This window comes from Theropithecus gelada, chromosome 17, assembly GCF_003255815.1.
Source record: "Theropithecus gelada isolate Dixy chromosome 17, Tgel_1.0, whole genome shotgun sequence".
Classification (NCBI taxonomy): domain Eukaryota; kingdom Metazoa; phylum Chordata; class Mammalia; order Primates; family Cercopithecidae; genus Theropithecus; species Theropithecus gelada.
Window position 1 is genome coordinate 10,811,407 of NC_037685.1, and position 20,150 is coordinate 10,831,556.

Sequence of the window (20,150 nt, forward strand, 5' to 3'; positions counted from 1 at the left end):
GCGCCCGGCTTTCATGCACAAAATTAGTATAAAAATTTTTCATGGAATTTTCAATTATTTACCATTAAAAATTTTGGTGGCTAGGTATGGTAGCTCATGCCTGTAATCTAAGAACTTTGGAAGGTCGAGGCAGATGTGTTACTTGGGTCCAAGAGTTCAAGACCAGACAGAGCATCATGAAGAAACCCCATCTCTAGAAAAAAAATAAATAAATACAAAAATTAGCCAGGCATGGTGGCCTGTGCCTGTAAGTTCTAGCTACTCAGAAGGCTGTGGTGGGAGGATCTGTTGAGCCCAGGAGGTCCAGGCTGCAGTGTGCCATGACTGAGCCACTGCACTGCAGCCTGGGTAACAGAGGGAGACCCTCTGTCTTAAAAACAAAAATAAAAATAAAAATAAAAATTATTGCTGCCTTGCTGAAAAAAAGATTAAATATATAAAATGAACAAATAGCTGAAATAGCTACAAATTCAACTCAATCATTTTTGTTAAATATCCACAAAAGTGAATGAACTGTTTAGACATTACTGCAAAAATAAAGATGAGTTAGAGACAGTCATTGATGTCAAGAAACTTCTACCCAAATATGAAATATGAAATAAGATGACTTCATGATTATATTAGAGCACACAGAAAGACAAATGTTACAAAGAAAAATAAAACATTGATACAGGAATTTAGAGAAAAAAGAAAAACTCTCTTCTCATCTTGCCAGATTACCTTTATTGCATCAGCTGTATTGTAACACATGACATTTATATGTTCATATGTATATTTCCTCAATATACATATGATAAAGAAAAAACAATATACATATTATATGTTATAATACCAGCAATATTTTAATGTGCTCATGTATCTGGCTCATTTCCTGATGAAACAATAAAGATGGGCAAACATATGTTTCCATAAATAAAATAATTAATGAACCCATTCCTGTGGTAGAAATCAAATGAATGAATTTTCCTCCAGTGCATTATTAAATTTGTTTATGGTATGGAGCTTATGGAGTCAAGACTATTCTTTTACTTAGACATTTTCAAAATTCTACAAATCAACATTTTTCATATGGTTCTGATAGAAACGCATGAGTTTGCAAAAAATCACGAGACATTTCTATTCACCCAAGTTACTGTCTTTTGTTTGGATGCATGTCTATCAGTGTCTGGAATGCTAAACAAGTTTAAAACCCAAAGACCTGGGTTTGGACCACCCCTGACAGCTACAGCTGAGTGACCTTGAGAAAGTCACTGATTTTCTCTGAACTTCGATTCCTTAATAAAAAAAATAGGAATAATAATTTGATGTTTGATATTTGTGGTAGGATTAATTAAAATAACTTCTAGCACTGTGCTCAGTGAAGCTTTTGTTTTATTTTAAATAAAGAAAAGATGGTAATCATAATGCAGTTTTGAAATAAATTATCTCAGTAATATTATCTTAGTGTGCACAAAATATAATTGATGTGTGTAAATATTGATTTACAGGTATATATAAAAGCTATGCCATTGGCTGATTTTTAATATTTTTTGGCATAAGTGAGTAGCAGCCTTACCTGTTGGTGGAATTATCCCAGGAGACATGAGACCAGGGACAGAATGTGGCATGATGTGAGAGTTCTCTGGGGAGGTGACACTTTGAGTCCTCTTAGGAGGCCTTCCAGGTCTAGAACTGAAACAAACAAACAAAAAAATTTTACAATTAAGCTGTTGTCTTACACATCATTTCAAAGTTGTTTCAAGTGGTAACATGGACTGTAAATAAATTTGTTTCAAGGACGGTTGCTTTTGCAGTTAGATGTAATAGACTTCCATCACTAATTAGATTACATGCTGAATTCATTTTCCTCATTGAAGATCAGCCACTCCTGATGCATAATTCATAGCCTGCACCTCGTTACCTGCTTCTTCATATTAATATCTATACACAGTTTGAATTGCCTCGTTTGCATATGCTAAAGTTCTGCATGCAGCCTTCAGCACGAAAATTATGCACTAACTTGTAATAATTATTACAGTCAGCCTGCTATTGATTTATGAGACTTTTAAAAACCAAATATGTGTAGTACTTGTAATGAATGATATTTTAAGGTTCTTCAGGAAATTAAAAGGCAATGGCTGCCTAAGGAAATGTTCTGCTTGTTTGATTTAATACTACAGTTAGCTGGGAGGTGGAATGAAAGAGTGATTCAGACCTATAGCACATTTTTCGATGATATGTTTTATTACTTCGCACTGCTAGCCTGATATCTAGATGATAAATGACAATACATATCTAATGTGTGAAAAGGTCTTGCAATTTCTTTATTTTTTGTCATTTAAAAGATAAGTCAAGTTATCATTTAACCCTTATTCTATTTAAGTGAACATCCCCCACTAAGTTCCCTTACTTTTAATATACTAAAATGTACTTCAAAGGCTTAGGATTATTTGTAGGATATCATTAAGGAACTGCCAGTGTAGCATCTCATACCTACCTTTAGGATAAATAAAAATACTTTGTGTTTTAGCAATACTGTGCTTTACATGCCCATTACACAAGATTAATTATTACAGTTATAAAAGCAGAGGTAGAGACATCTATTTGCAATCATTAATGGAAAACAACCATTGTACATAATCTTACAATTTTTTAAAAGAAAGTTTTAGCATCGTGTTTTCACTTTTTGCCTCTGTATCATAAATGTGCTTTTATGAAATGCTCTCCCATCATGTATTTGGCCAAAATGTGCCTAGATATTTCAAAACTAACAGATATAGCCTCATAAATAAGCATTTTCATGTTTTGCCTTTGCTGAGATCCCTAGATTTATCAGAAGATTCAAAGACTTTATCTATTTAATTTAGGTAGGTAATGTATGTGGTCATTGAGCAAATAATTATTAAGTGCGTGCTGTTTTCAAAGAGGTGCACTATGGAAGCTAATTTAGGAGAATGGGTTCTTAGACTTCAGAAGTTTGCATTCTTGCCAAAAGGAAAGAATCTGGTGCATAAACAACTATGATGCAAATTGTAATGTGCTAAATCACATAAGAAAGTTGCAATTCGAATACTAATTGGAGGTTAGGATGGATGGTGATACTACCATGTCATGGGAAGGAAGAAGGCAGCAAGAACATTAGAAGAGAATTCTGAAGGAGAGTTAAGCATGGAGAAGAAAAGAATAGAAGAAAATTACACTCCAGTGAGAATGTGAGAAAGAAATGAAAGCATGAAAAATGTATGGTTATACAGGATTGTTTCAAATGAGGTGAAACAAGTCAAATAGGAAGAGGAGCAGTGATTGAGACTGTCAGAGTTATTGCCTAGGGCTAGATCCTGGAGGATGTTGGAAAAACAGCAAGACTGCTTGCTTGTCTTTCTGTTTTGTTAACCAATAGGGATATTGTCCTGCTTATTGTTCCTGAAGTATCTATCAAGCTACTTCCTCTTATTATTACTTTCTCATGATTACTCCTCATTCTCAGTTTGCTTTTTAACTCTTGTTACTTGTCTGTGGTCAATCAACAGCCCTCTGATAGTATCCATTTTCCTTGAGTGATCTCTTTTATTAGCATCACTTAGATGCTAAGGGCTAAGGGCTAAATATATCTACAGACCATATCTTTCTCCTGGGATTCAGACAGTTTAATGCTTATGTGCTGGAAATCTCTGCTTGGATGTTCCATAATAATCTAAGACTCAGCTTGTCTAAATCTGAACTCAGCATCTATCCCATTAAAACCTATTTTGCTTTTCCCTGGTTCAGCAAAATGGAATCTAACTGACTAAGCCAAAAATCGAGGAGTCACTTGTGTCTTTTGTATACTCAAATATTACCTTTCTGAGGATATCTTTCTAATCTATTTTCTCTTCTATGTCCCCACTCCTACCTTTCAGATCAATCCCTCATTCTTGATACATGGTTACAGCTTTCCAAACCTTCCAAGACACATATTCAATTTTGTCCCACTCCAGAATCTAGAGTCCAGAGTCTAAACAACTCTCCATGCTAATTCCAGGAGGATTTTTATAAAATGCAAATTTGACCTTGCCTTCCATTTGCTTAAAGATATCAATGGTTCCCTACTGGATTCACAATTCTTGACATGGCACCAAAACCATTTCAATACTTGATCCCTGCTGACTTTTTCAATTTCAACATTTTATTCCTACATTCATAGCTTATATTTGACCCTACTCAGTTTCTTAACAGTTTCCTGAGTGGCTCTGGTCTCCTATTCGGATTATTTGCTTATCTCCCAAGGCTACTTGACAGAAATTGCACAAAATATGTCTGTGTGTCCTTAAAATGTAACTCAGTGTCTGGTTCACTCTATGTAGTAAAATAATAAAAATAATAATAATAACTCTATTTGTAAAGCCATTTCTCCCAAATTCCTCAAGTATACTACCTTATCAATTCCAGGGTCACAAAGTTTCCAAGAAACGAAAAGTAAGACACAAAAAGCATCTGAAACTCTAAGTCGAAACATAATGCTAAATGTACGTCTCAAGTCCAGAGAAAATAGAATAGAGATTTTGGGAGATCTCAGGCAAGATGCTACAGAAAAAGTGGGAAAGGAAAAGGAAGTTAAAAGATGGGAAATGTATAGCCCTTTAACTTGTTTTGCTTTTAAAGAAAATCAAACTACTTAGGAGTACTTTATTATTCTGGCCACAGGAATTGTCCCCACAGCCCTCACTCTAAAAGTGAAGTGAGGCTACTAAGTAGGAACACTTTAATTCACGCTGTGATTAGAATAGACCCGGTGGGCTCCTTTCACCACAGATATCTCCTGCCCAATCTATCACATTGCCTCAAATTCCACCAATAGAGATTTATTGCTTTCAGTCTTTAAGCTTTAAGTTCTTTTAAAATCTTTCATTAAAATGCAAATACTCTTGGTGCTGGTAACACCCTAAAGCCATCAGCTAACACCCTACTGGGGATTACTTTCAATTAGGTGAGAGCAAGGTCTTGGGATACCTTTGCAAAGAATGAAAGGGACTGGAAGAAAATACTTGTAAGGACAAGTAAATCACTTACTCTTTTGCCTAAGAACAGGACAACAACTATGAACCTCTCCTTGGAGTTATTCCCAACTTCTCGGCTGAGGAGAAGTTGGAAAATTTATTTATTAACAAGACTTTCCTCTATCCCTTCATGACCTACAGTTAGGTCCCCTTATTGACAGGCTTGATATTTTATCCTTACTAGAATCCTGTTCACTAACTCCCAAGGTATTTGAATGGGAAGATAACTGTGAAATAATTGAATATTTAAATTTCTTTCAAAGGCATTTTAGGGAACGTCCCAGAGAACATGAGTAATACTCTGGCCAAAATCACAGATTTTATGGCCTGGATTGATCCAGCTATGATACTGGTTCTACCAATTTACTAGAAGCTGTAGATTTGACCAAGCTACCTAACTTACCAGAAATTTTTATGAAATCAGGATTTCTTTAAGAAGCGTTTTGTATGCTTTGTTAGAAATTAGTTATTCTTAAAAAGAAAATACTTAGAAAAACAAAAACTTAACTGAAAAGAGGAAGCGAAACAATGAAAAAAGCATTTTCTTTTGGAACGTTCAATTGCCTCAATGTAGCCACTATCAACCCATCATTTTCTACAACAGTGACCCATTTCTATCCCAGAGGATTAGAGCAAGCTGAACTCTCCTAGCTCTAATCAAACGGAAGACCTCACTTAAATAATTACACTTAATAGCTTGAATAAAATCACAATTTACGATTTTGGTAATTGTTTTGGCCAGCTTCATGCATTAGCTGTAGTACAGTCTTTAGTATTTTCAAACATCTGCATTAAAAGAGGAAAGCAATAGCTTAGAGACGTCCACATCCACATTTAATATCCTAAACACTAGGGAACTCACCCAAGCGCACTTTCTCCTGCAGTTCTAAATAAAAAGCTTGCCCACCCACTCCCATTCCCACCCCACCACACACAGACAGATCGCCGGGTGGGGGGGTCTTCTTTCCTTAGTTTTTAACACTAAATCAATCTCATGCTAATTTCAGTCTCTCTCCTACAACTGTACAATGTTTACTAAATTTTCCAGGTCCACTTATTGTTTTTATTTAAAGTGAAGTCAAAATTGAACTTAACAAAAGTGATAGTAATTAATAAGAAGCTTAGGGCATCAAAAGAGCGAGAGATGTTAGAGTACATTATATAATTTTCAATACCCAATATTCTCTGTGGACATCATATTTTGTTAATCTCTTCAGTAGTTTTGGAGAAATTAAGCTCAATTCTCTTTCTAAGAGTTGGGGCAGAGAAACGAATAAAATTCAGAAAATAAAAAAGAAAAAAAGAAGAAAAAAAAAAAACACCTGTGGTGTCTACACATTGGAAAATATGAAGACAGCTGCCCAGCAGAAATTTTAAGTCCAAATCCTACCTGCCTGGAGAAAAGAAAGAAAAGTTCCATTCAACCATTCATTCATTCATTCATTCATTTCCCAAGAGAAAAGAGCTACTGTATACAAGCACAGGGCTAGACATTAGGGTTTCAATAATAAAGACATAAGCCCTTCTATGAGAAGGACGATAACATTAGATAGTCTGTGGGGTAAGTGCAGTAGAGGGATACATGGCAGCAAATGAGCACTGAGATTAATCTTTGGACACAAACAAGCATTTACTAGAGAAAGCAACTTGCTCTGCTAATCTACAAGAGTTCATTTGCCCTCTCCAATCTATTTACCCAAGGAAAGCTCCAACTCTGTGTTTATATTCTCCGTATTTTTTTCTAGTAAAGTGCTTCTACAAAAACAAGAGGTTTGCAAACTGTATATATGTATGTATGTGTATAATATACATTTTATATATATATACATGTTAATAATTTATTTCTGATGGGAAAGTTACAATTTGCTTAATGATTTGCATACCCACTTGAACATTATGGAATCATGAAGAACCGTGTTTATAAGTGTGTGATAACACAGGGGAATGCTTACGTTCTAAGTAACATGAAAAAGCAAGATACAAACCTGTAGATATGGACATATCAGAGCACAAGAGACAGAGAAATCAAGTAAAGGAAGCAATAAATACACAGAAAAAAAGACTGAAAGGAAATATGCTAAAATATTGAATATTTATCTCTGAATTTCTGAATGGAGAGTTACTTTTTTTTTTACATTTGAAGATTTTAGTTTCTCTGTCATAAACGTACATTATGTTTAAGATATAAAAACACAGTTTTTTGTTGTTGTTTTTTTTTAACACGAGGTCTCACTCTGTTGCTCAGGTTGGAGTGCCATGGTGTAAACACAGCTCACTGCATCTTTGACCTTCTTAGGCTCAGGTGATCCTCCCTGCTCAGCCTCCTGAGTAGCTGAGACTACAGGCACACAGCACTTTGCCCAGCTAATTTTTGTACCTTTTGTAAAGCGCGAATTTCACCATATTGCCCAGGCTGGTCTCGAACTCTTGGGCTCAAGCTATCCACCCGCTTCAGCCTGCCAAAGCACTGGAATTACAGGTGTGAGCCACCGCACCCCAACATAAAACAAACTTTTAAAACTAATTTGACTTCAACAACTTGAATCATATTTTTCAGAGACTTCATTGTGTACAAATCATGACGCTGACTAAACTTTATTAGTGCTCAAAGTTTGCCTGTATCTCATGTCATTAACCACATAGAATTGTCCTTTTAATCTTTCCCTTCCATTTGAGTTCTAAAATATCTGCTAAAAAGCAGATGATTATAAACAAAAATGTTGTCTCTGTGAAAACTATAAAATATGAAAAGTACAAATAATCTTCGACATCATCTAGTTAAATAAACCTCAGGAAATAGACTCATCAACACAAAAGGATATAAAGGACTTTCTAAGATTAATGTATGTATATCAACATTTCACCAAAAGAAGCGACAGTTTGGAATCCTCGGTTTATCAATGCATAGCTGTCCCTTAGAAAGATGTTGTTAACTTGTTAGTTGAACTTTTTCTTTTTTCAGTTTCCTGAGCGGCAACAATCCAAATAATCCAGAATCTATATGATTAACATTATTTTCCCTTCTAATGCAATTTTTTTTCCTATTGCTGGTAAAACTTTGAGGGATACACTTTTTAAAATGGTGACTAATGTGAACACGTTTTCATTCTCACGCTCCACATTTGTTTGGACTTTTAGTGTTCTCTGTGTAGGTGTGTGTCTCAGTCATGTGCACTTCTCAGTACAAACAGACTATGAACTAATGCATCAAACAGATTACTTTCCCACACTCACCTAAATACAGAGGTCCATAGGGCACCCTGCTTACAAATACCACCAGTGGACACCTGGAGAGCACTTTCAGCTTATTGGCTCACAGGCACAAAAGCACCCTCTCAACTATTTGCATGGCAGGTAATTCAGTACAGCAACTGAACAAATACATATGCAAATATGCAAAATACAAATGTTCTGTGGGGAAACAAATTAAAGTATATTTTAATTAAAAGGTTCTGTGATCCAATTAAACTACTAAGCGTACATATGTTTTGTAGAAGAAATTGACAGATTCCTGAAGTTTTTAATATTTTTGTTTATTGGGGCAAGTGCTCAGAGTTTTTACTATGTTAATATGCATTACAAATCTCCAAGAATGGGGTAACATAGGCATTTATTAAACTTAGTTCACCATGAAACCTGCCATTTCTAGGGAGTTTGTGTGTTTGTTTAAAGACTTGTGCTCTAAATGAATGTGATATACTCAATGGTATGATTTACATTCGAATTATGAAAATTCCTCATCTCTCAACAGTATCAAACCATGTTGTATATGTCACAGGACACATGAGAATTATTCTCCAAAAATTAGGAAAACAGCAATTCACATATTCCACGAGATGCCAGAATTGGGGGCTTTACCCTTACCTCCCACCAATATGTCCTGAACATTTTGGTTACCATTATCTATTAATATTACTGCATACATATTTGATCAAATTCTGTAGTTAAAGTTGAATACTGAGCAATGTAAGAAATAATTGGGTCAAAGGGAAAGGGTTACAAAGCAGGCGGTCATCTAACTTGAAACATTTTTACTCTCTAGCAGAAGAAATGCAAGAGCTCATCATTACCAAAAAAAAATTAACATCAGTAAACTAAAAGCATCATTAACAAAAAATAAACAGAAGTTAAAATTAGCTACTCTGGTGAGGATAAATTATTGTGGCCTCTGACCTCAAAAGTCACACTGTATACAACTAAAACAGTACAAGACATTTATTTAATATAAAACCTGTTTAAAAGGCCAAAGACAAAATATCTGACGTCTCCAGCTCAGTTGGAGCTGCTACATACTGAATAAGGAATTACCCCAAAGAAAGAATTAAAACATATTGGAATGTAACTAAGCCACTCTTAAGCATTTGTGTATTAAGTGTTAACAATTAATGACAGCCTAAAATACTAAAGAGAGTTCCTGTCATAGGTAGTTGGGATAATCTCACTCTCGCCCCTAAAGCTTCTAAGCCCTCTTCTCCTTTTTAAGAATATACATAAGGTCTAAGTTAAGAAGATATTTAAAATCCATTGTGTATATTGGTTATACTAATCTTAGAATATATTATTATATTAAACTTAGTTTAAGATATTTTAACTTAATGAATATATTTTCGGAGCTTAACCTTCATCAGATCAGGGAGATGGATATATTCTTGCCTCAACTGGAATTCTTTACATCAATGGTAAATGTCTCTTTATAAAGTGAATCAAGTCACTTACCACTTGATAAGTAAATGCATCAAATAGATTACTTTCCCACACCCACCAAAATACCGAGGAATATTTTGTGAGACTGAAAAGCTGTTCAATGCAACTTAAAGTTTTAAAGAGACATACAATTTAATACTATTTATTTTTACCTTTCTATAATATACATTATACATCTACATATATGAATTCTCCCAAAGTTCATACCATTTGCAAGTTTCATTCAGTGGCATGTTCGTCTAGAAAGCTAAATATGTTTAACCTTTTAATCACCTTACAGTTTTTCTTTCTTCCCATAAGTCTTCCAGGCCACAGATGATTCTACCCACAACACCTCTCTTTTACAATTATGTGCAAAAGCTTACTAGAATCCCCTAAAGAACAAATTCTGAAATAATTAGAAACCATTATAAGTGACCTTCTTAAAGTTTGGGAAAACGTTAATACTATATTGGATTCTTTCTCAAAGCTCCTGTCATACCTCATAACAATATTCTATAAAATTTAAATTTAATATTAAAACATATTCCAAGTCCAGGTGTGGTGGCTCACGCCTATAATCCCAGCACTTTGGGAAGCCAAGGCAGGAGGATTGCTTGAGCCCAGGAGTTCAATACCAGCCTGGACAAGATGGCAAGATCCTGTTTCTACAAAAAATTTTAAAATTAGCTGGGCATGGTGGTGCATGCCTGTAGTCGCAGCTACTCAGGAGACTGAGGCAAGAGAATCCCTTGAGCCCAGGAATTTGAGGTGGCACAGAGTTGTGATGAAACCACTGCACTCCAGCCTGGATGACTAAACGAGACCCCACGTAATATCTAAACCAATCTTTTACACCAACTATGAACTCCATCATCACAAATAAAAATGTTTTCCTTTTGTAATTTTTCTATTTACATTTCAAATGACAAGATATTCACAGCAGTTACTATTGGCTATATTTTGTTTGAACCAAAAGCAATGCATTCACTCTTTTATTTCAATGGTACATGCCAAGAACCTGTTTATAAACGTGCAGTGGAAATATTCGACCATCATTCTGTTTCGGCAGGTTATCGTTAATTTGGTACCAATATGAACCCATTGCTCCTATCTCAAAATAATATCCAACTTTCCTTTGTAGGAGATGCTATTTCCAACACTCTAAAGACCTCTGTTTCAAATGTTTTTGTTTTATTTTTGAATAGGAGATAAAATAATGAAATAATTGCAATTATATTATCTACTGCCAGGGATTGTGCTAAATTCACTATGTGATCTAAGTCTTTTAATAATTGTGACAAACTTTTGAGATAAGTACTATTATTATCCTTATTTTTTTGATGAGACATTGAGACACCAGAAAGTAAAAGTAAAATGACTTACCTAATATCACACATGTTAAAAGTAATGGAGTCAGGTTGTGAACCACGGCAATCTGGCTTCAGATGCCAAGCCCTGAGCCCTGTGTAATACAGCCACTGTAGCAGATTTGCATGTTAATGTAGTCAACAAACATTAATTGGACATGTCCATGTGCCGTGGTGGAAATATCAATAAAATACTATTTCTTCCCTCAAGTAGCTCATGGTCTATTTTGGGAAATACATCGATACATAGAGAATTACACTAAACCATGTTAAATACTGTAGTAAAAGTTGGAGAGCATGGTTGTTGGGACAAAGTCATGGGGGTGCTTCAGGAAAGATGAGGTATGAGCAAGCAGGAGTTTGTCAACTGAAGCAGAGGAGGGGGTGCTAAGTAAAGAAACAGTCATAGAGGTATATCCCCCCATTACACACACACGCACACACACACATGCATACACTTCTGTAATAAAGCCTGAAGTACTCAAACCTGAGTACTTATAACATCTAATATTAGTATTAAAATGTCATTTATTAAAGAAAACACTTCATAAAGTATTAAATAAAATTCAATTAATGTAAATCATATTAACAGCAATGTTTGGTGCTTAATTGGGTCAAAGGGAAAGGTTTACAAAGCAGGTAGTCATCTAACTTGAAACATTTTTCATGTCCCTGTCCTTAGCATGGTTAGTCTCACACAGTCCAGCACATAATTATTCTCTAATAGTTTTATCGGTCAGATCTTCTTTGTTTATCCTGTCTGCATATTTCTGACTTTGAGAAATGTGTTACATATATGATGGTAGGCGCTGATTTTTGGTCAAATATCTTTAGGACATCATGATTTATTCGCCTATTTTCTCTCTCTTTTCTTTCCTTCCTTCCTTCTTCCTTTCCTTTCCTTTCCTTTCCTTTCCTTTCCTTTCCTTTCCTTTCCTTTCCTTTCCTTTCCTTTCCTTTCCTTTCCTTTCCTTTTTTTTGATGGAGTCTTGCTGTGTCACCCAGGCTGAAGTGCAGTGGTGCAATCTTGGCTAACTGCAACCTCCGCTCCCAGGTTCAAGCGATTCTTCAAGCGATTCTGCCTCAGTCTCCCAAGTAGCTGGGACTACAGGTGCGCACCACCATGCCTGGCTAAATTTTGTATTTTCAGTAGAGACGGGGTTTTGCCATATTGGCCAGGCTGGTCTCAAACTCCTGACCTCGTGATCAGCCTACCTCAGGCATGAGCCACCGCACCTGGCCCATTCACCTATTTTAAATGTATTTTCTTGTGAAGTCTCATTGAAGAAGAATTTAAATGGAACACAATTTGGTGTTATATAATCAACTATATAGAAAAATCTGAATCTAACAACAAATGAATCCATCTCCCTTTCAATACTTTATTGTAAGAGGGATTTGTATTCATAAGATGGAAATTCATTACTCAATTGAGTTTTATTTCATTTTTCTGTAATCACTTATTATCTTAATCTTAATCAAAATTATTGCCATATTTTTGATATAAGAAGGAAAAATTTTGTAAAGAAATTATAGCAAACCAGCAATAAGAAGGAAAAACCTGTAGCAAGTGTGCATAAATCTTTATATAATAAAGCAGCCATAGCCATAAATTACTGGTAAAGTAACTAAGTCTACACACACACACACACATACACATATACACACACATACACACACGTACATGCAACAATCTGGTATGATAGTACCCTCTGATCCGTGGTTTTGCTTTTCAAGTTCAGTTACCATGGTCAACTGCTGTATGAAAATAAGCATGGTACAAGAAGATACTCTGAATGAGAGAAAGAGAGGTCACATTCATATAACTTTTGTTACAGTGTATGGTTATACTTGTTCTATTTTACTGTTGTTGTTCATCTCTTATTACGTCTACTTTATAAAGTAAACTTTAGCCTAGGTAGGCATGGGTGTATAGAAAAAAATACAGCATATATAAGGTTAGGTACTATCACGTTTTCAAGCATCCATGGGAGGTCTTGAAACATATCCCCCATGGATAAAGTGGATTACTGTATAAGTATCTTCACAGATAAATCGCAAAAGTAGAAAAATAGTTATGTTTGTATTAAATGATTGCTCCTTAGAGATGTAGTCTCAAATGAGGGTTAAAAAATCTGTTAAATCAGAACTCAGACAATCTTGTCTTCCCACTTACGAATGCAGAGGCAAGAAGGTTGACGCAACCTAAAATGCATGTTTTCACCCTCCACTGACAAGTTATTTGTATGCCACCTCTGGAGAAAATGTACACAACTAATTTGTATGGGAAACCTATAAACACACACACACACACACACACACACACACACACACACCCGCCATTCCCCTCCACTGTGTAATGCACGGGGAGCTGCCAAGAAACGTAATCTTGAAGCACAAATTCAGACACCAACTCCAGAATTCAGAGACCTCCTGACAACTTCTGATGCCCCTGTGAGGATTCTAGGTCTATGAACTAATGAAAGGATGATGTTAAGACAGACAAAGCCTGTTTCCAGCCTGCAGAGATTTAATAACATGCTTAATTTGTTACCTGACATAGATGATACCTATGCACAAAACATTGCTGTTAATATGATTTACATTAATTGAATTTTATTTAATTCTTGATGAAGCATTTTCTTTAATAAATGACCTTTTAATCGTAATACTAGATGTTATAAGAAATTAAGATATAAACTACCGGAACCACAGAGTTGGAAAAGTCATTGGCATTTGTCCTTTCAAGCTTGAATAGACACTGTTTTATCATGGAATTTTTTCCTCCTGGAATACTAGGCTGAGGTTGCTTTTAAAATCCTAATCATTATCCTAATTCCTATATTCCCTTATTTATTTATAGCTGAATCATATTTTAAAATACTAAAAACATATTGCCTTAAAAGTGTTGTTTAAACTGACTAAAGCATAATAGTTTACATTTAGAAATGACATAGTGTATGCACCAGAATTCTTTTGAGCACTTTATGTATATTATTTCATTTAATTCAAAAAACTTCTGGGATGAAAATATTATTTCCATTTTATAAGTATGGAAACTGAGGCAAAGATACATTGAAGCATAGAATTATGAAGAATAAAAGTGTAAGTTTTCTTACTATTTCAAATGGAAGAAAAATTGTTTCTTGAGTAAACATGTACCTAACATTACATTAGAGAGAAGTCTAGGAAAGACAACAGCTATGACATTTTGATTTCTTAAAACAGAAGACAGAATTCCATATTTCAGTCAATCTTTAATTTCATTGTTTGTTAGAGGACTTTCTAATATTTAAAACACGGCTTCAGTCTGACTTCCCTTACAGTCCAGGACCTTAGATCTGATGATTCCCCTCAAATGCGTCTTCTCTTCCCAACATTATCAGTGCACAGACATGTGTTAGGTGACCCCAGCATGCAAAGGCCAATCCTAGATACCACGGCAGAAACAAGGCAGCAAAATGCAACCCTCTCTCCAAAGGCGGGCTTCTTATTGTTAGAATACATAGCTATGACACTAAGCTTTAAGTGACTTTAGAAAGAGAAAGGAAAAAGAGAATAAACTGTCAGAAAACCTAAAGACAAAAAAGGCATTAAGATGAGTCTTCACGCATGAGTATTATTTTAACTAACAGAGAGAAAGTGAGAAGAATACGTTGAAGATCTTCAAATGACATGGTCAAGGGCTCCAAGGCAGAAAAATGGGGAGTTCACAGAAATGATGAGTGTGTCCAGGCCTCAACAAATGCTCCACCTGCACAGAATCAGTGAGGCCATTTTGGTAAATTCAGTATGTTTCTTATGCTAGTCCCAGCTATATTGCAAGTCCTTTGAGATAATGACCAAGGCCTGTTTCTTCTAAAGCCCTCCTCCAATGTCCAGTACAGAGGGCAGCAAATTGTGTGTGTTCAGTAGCCTTGACTAATTCAACCAAAAGGGGTGAGTTTGGTAACTATAGATCATATTGTAAAAGGCAAAGCAAATATTAAGTGTCTAAAATAGGGCCTTCACAGATGGGCAATGTGTGATCTACTATGACACTCATAGTTAGGAGGTGATAGTATGTGAAGTATAGTGCTCATAATTTAATAGGTTTTAATAAGGTTAGCATGAAAATTAATTTAGCTTTAATTATCAAGATAGGAATGAAATACAATGAGATCTAGGGAGGGGTGTAAGGCCTAAGGGATGCCGATTGGGTGCTATGCTCACTGCCTGGGTGACAGTGTCATCTTCACCCCAAAACTCAGCATCACCCAGTATTCCTATGTGACAGACCTGCACATATACCTCCAAATCTAAAGTGGATGTTGAAATTATTTTAAGAAATCATGAGATCTAATAACAACCGAATTCACTATGTAATTAACACTATGCTGAACACTTTGATGCACATTATATAATTTAATCTCCACCATAACTCTATGATATAACTATCATAATTATGCCCATTTTAGAGATTAATGGAATGGCTCCTGATAAGAGAATAAGTAACTTGAATAAATCACAGACTGTTAAAGAAATAGGCCCAGACCTGCCTGTGCAAAAGTCCATGCTAAATTGCCATGCCAGTCATAAAAAATGTTTCAGTCTTAAGTAATTTACATCAGAAGTAAATAGCCATATCTAGATAATTTTTGAAATTCACTTTTTTTTTTGGAGACAGATTTTCACTCATGTTGCCTAGGCTGGAGTGCAATGGCACAATCTTGGCCTACTGCAACCTCCGTCTCCCAGGTTCAAATGATTCTCCTGCCTCAGCCTCCCAAGTAGCTGGGATTACAGGCATGCACCACCACGCCTGACTAATTTTGTGTTTTCAGTAGAGACGGGGATTTATCATGTTGGTGAGACTGATCTCGAACTCCTCACCACAGGTGATCCGCCCACCTCAGCCTCCCAAAGTGCTGGGATTACAGGCATGAACCACCGCGCCTGAATTGAAATTCACTTTTAAGACTGCATTTCTATTCCACAACTCTGAATATATTTACTATTTCAAAATATATGTATTATCTCTAAAAAGAATTGAATGTTCCTGTCTCCACACCTTTGCACTTGCTGTTGCGGCTGCTTAGAACGCTCTTCAGTCAAACATCCCCATGTCTCACCTTCCCTAACCACTATGCAAAGTGCACTGGGTCCACGTAATAGTTCCCTTCTCCCACCTCACTGTGTGTTTATCTTAAGTGTTGTTCAGAAATACTATATAGCTACTTGTTTATTGGTGACTATCTGTGTTGCAGATTTCATGAGGGCAGAGATTTTGAATGTTTTGTTCACTGGAATATCCCCGTTATAAAGGAGCAATGTTTAGCACAAAGTAGGGACTCAATAAATATTTATTAAACGAAAAAAAAAAATGAATGACTGGGTGAAGGAAGGAACGGATACACATTGCTGATCTATGGCCATCTGAATCAACGTTGTCTTGGTAGCTATTTAAAGACCTGAAAGGCTAGTACTCCGACTTGTCAGAGCATTGTGTATGGCGCCAACTTGATAATGATGATAAAGTGGAAGGTTTTTGAGTTATTGCCTTCTTTGCATTACTCTGTCTTCAACTGAATATTCTGGATCTGTCTTAGCTCTTCAAAACGATGTGGTTGGAAACAGAATCATCCATAAATTTTTCAACTTATGGCAATCTATAGAGCTTGAAATTGTCAACCAAAGCATTCTATGCCCAAATATGTAAATTTTTAAACATGGCTTACAAATCTAGACACATGTACTTAAATTTTACTTTAGACGTTTACAATAAAGTGGAATTTTTAATTATATTATTTAATCCAGGATTCTAGATTATCAAAAATAAACCACCTTTAAACTAAAATAGCACATTTTGTACTCAGAGATGCTTTCTTATACATTTATGATAATATATGGAAGTCCTAAAATATTGCATATAATACCATTGGAAGGCTATATTAATTATAAAAAATCGTGTCAAAATTTGCTTGCTATTTGAAAAGTTGAAATAGAGCCCCATTTTATGCATTTAAAAAGAGATTACAAATTACAAATGAGTAAAAAATCTGTATTTGGAATAATACTTTATAAGCATGACATTAATGCCAGAAAGTACTGAGTAAATGATGGATAGAATTATATACATACAAATTAAAAACATTTTTAAGAAAATTAATGTTGAAATAAAGCAACAAAAGAGAAAAATGTGTATGTAAAAGACAGATAATTATTGCAGGAAATTGCTTAAACCCAGGAGGTGGAAGTTGCAGTGAGCCCCACCACGACACTCCAGCCTGGGCAACAGAGCAAGACTCCGTCTCAAAAATTGATAAATAAATAAATAAATAATAAAACAAATGAAAAATCCAATAATAAATGGCAAATACATATGAATAGAAAAATAATACAGATAGGTAATTGGTTAATAAACATTAAAAGATTTACAATTTCACTAGCACATAAGGATTTAAAAATCAAATCAAATATAAAATATCACACTTTGGCCATCACTCTGGTAAAGCTAAAACATACTGATAGTACACAAGTAGAAGTTAATATTTCTCAAAGAACATTTGGCCCTCTATATCAAAATTTAAAATATGAATGCTTATTAAACCAACACTTTCATATTGATAAATCTAAAAATTCATCCTGAATAAATAATGAGAGAGAGAGAGAGAATATGCAAAAATAAAACTCTAAAGGCTCATATAATTGTGTCGGGTTGAATAAATTACAGTGTATACTAGACTGAAATTATAGTAGATCATTAAAACATATATTATAGAAAGCTAGATTTTAAAAATACAAAAACCTGTCCATTGTAGATTTTTTGTGTTACAACAGGTTAGACAACAGTATGATCACACTTTATATAGGCTATCAGTATTTTCCTCTGTGGATTCAATTATATGTTATTAAATCTTCACTTTCTTACTAGTTTTTAACATTCTTTAAATATTTGGCAATGAACAAGATTTTGTGTTCTATTTATTTATTTTTAAATCGGAAAAACATGGAAGGTACTAGGGGATCTAGGGGTAGATTTAGTGCCATTAAAAAAATTATTTTTCACACACCAGGAAAAACTAAAAAATTTAATACTCTGAAAATGTTGGATAGAAGGAAACAGTGTATGTACAGAAGCCCTTTATTTTAGAAGTGCATGTATAAAGAAAAAATAAATAATTAGAAATCCATTCTACACTGACTGAATATAAGGATTGTAACAGGTAGATTTTATTCACAATTATATATAACTTGGCTATTTGTCTTTCACAAACTAAAATACTTTAGGGCAAATTCAGCTTTCAAAAGTCCTGTATATCAAGGGGAGCTACAATTGCCAAAAAGTATTTTTACCAGAAAATATTATGTCAAAAACTTCTTAAAGGAAAAAAGATAAAAATGAATATAAACATGAAGATTGTTAACTGTATTTTTAAAGCTCTCCTCTTTACTTACACTTCAAATCAGTCAATTGTAAAATTGTATTTTATTTTTTGGTAACATTTAGCCTGACTTTTTCAAAAACTAGCTTTTCCTTCTTTAGACTTCGACAATGAATTTTATTAAATCTCAAGGTCTCCTTGGTTGAATGACAAAGAGTAGTATGTCTTCCTAGAAGAGATGGCCTCTTTGAAGTAAAAGCACTATACTCTTTTATTGGGTTCATTGATATGATTTACTCTACCTTGAATGGGTGGTGTGTGGTGAGTAGTTTTTGAACAAAACCCTCCTGGTACATAAACTGTCAGTCTGAGCAGGATGAAAAAAGAATGGAGAATCTTTCTCAAAAAGATGTTCTTGCATCAATCCAAATAATTTCTCTTGTTTTCAATCTTCACAGAAAACTTTTCATAATGTTTGAAGAAATATTTGAAGGGATATCTTTAGTGTGCATATTGGTCTTATTTATAGAAACGCATAACTAACAAAGAAATATCAAAACTTGTATCAGCTTTTCCAACTATATTTTATAGCCAAATATATGAAATTGCTATAGTCTCACTTTATGTCAAAATGGAAATTTGTACTTTCATTAAAAATGTTAAAAGCAATGTTCCTCTTCTTATTTAACTATATTTCTGAATGTGAATTGCGTAAAACAGTTAATTACATGTTTTAATTGTACCGTTTTTGTTGTTTTCTAGTCACTGTTTGCTTGACCACCTAGAGTAATTCATTCTGAAAGTCTGTGAAAAGCGTGTGTGCGTGCACATGCATACACACATACACACAAGACACATGGAGTTTGGACACATGTTAGCATCCTCCATATGTGCTGAAGTCAATGGAGCTAGCAAATGCGTTAAAAACAGGAAATAAGAAAAGACAATGAAAAAAATTGATCTTAGCAAAAACTGGGAGCCATTCCTGCTGTTAAGAGAGCAAGCTGGCCAGGTGCGGCTCACGCCTGTAATTTCAGCACCTTGGGAGGCCAAGGTGGGCGGATCACGAGGTCAGGAGTTCGAGACCAGCCTGACTCACATGGAGAAACCCCGTCTCTACTAAAAATACAAAAATTAGCCAAGCGTGGTGACAGGTGGCTGTAATCTCAGCTCTTCAGGAGGCTGAGTCAGGAGAATCGCTTGAACCCAGGAGTCAGAGGTTGCAGTAAGCTGAGATTACACTCCAGCCTGGGTGACAGAGCAAGCCTCCATCTCAAAACAAACAAACAAACAAACAAAGAAACACAGACAGAGAACAAACTTAGGTAGAAATAAGCAATGTTAATTAACATAGTTACATTTGAGGACTTGCCATAGGTTAAGTTAAATCACTGTGACTACCTGGACAGCCTTGAATGCACAGATATATTAATACTCTAATATGGCAAGAAGGAAGATGTTCTTACCTCCCGTGGAGTTAGGGTATGCAATAAAATTTTCGTATTTGAAAACAAAATTAATGCAAGTTGATGTTTCCAAACTTTCCACATCCCTGATTCTATCTGAGCTTTTAATTAGTTCAGAGAAGTTCAAAGTAAATTAGCCTTTAATAAGTTAAATGCAAAATCCATGGATTTCTAAATTTTAACTTTAGTGAAGTATTTTCTAGGAACCTTTCCCCAATTATAGAATAAAAAAGACAAAACCAGCACTTGACT

The 20,150-nt window shown here is 34.9% G+C and overlaps 1 protein-coding gene across 3 annotated transcripts in view; it reads right to left on the reverse strand.

Annotated features, from left to right (window-relative positions):
- The window catches only part of DACH1 (dachshund family transcription factor 1), a 410,550-nt gene that overhangs the window by 224,711 nt on the left and 165,689 nt on the right, over positions 1-20,150 (reverse strand). For all 3 annotated transcript variants that reach the window (XM_025364252.1, XM_025364251.1, XM_025364250.1), the window contains exon 2: positions 1,556-1,671. In XM_025364252.1, the coding sequence (XP_025220037.1) occupies positions 1,556-1,671 (116 nt within the window). The remainder of the gene's footprint in view (positions 1-1,555; positions 1,672-20,150) is intronic.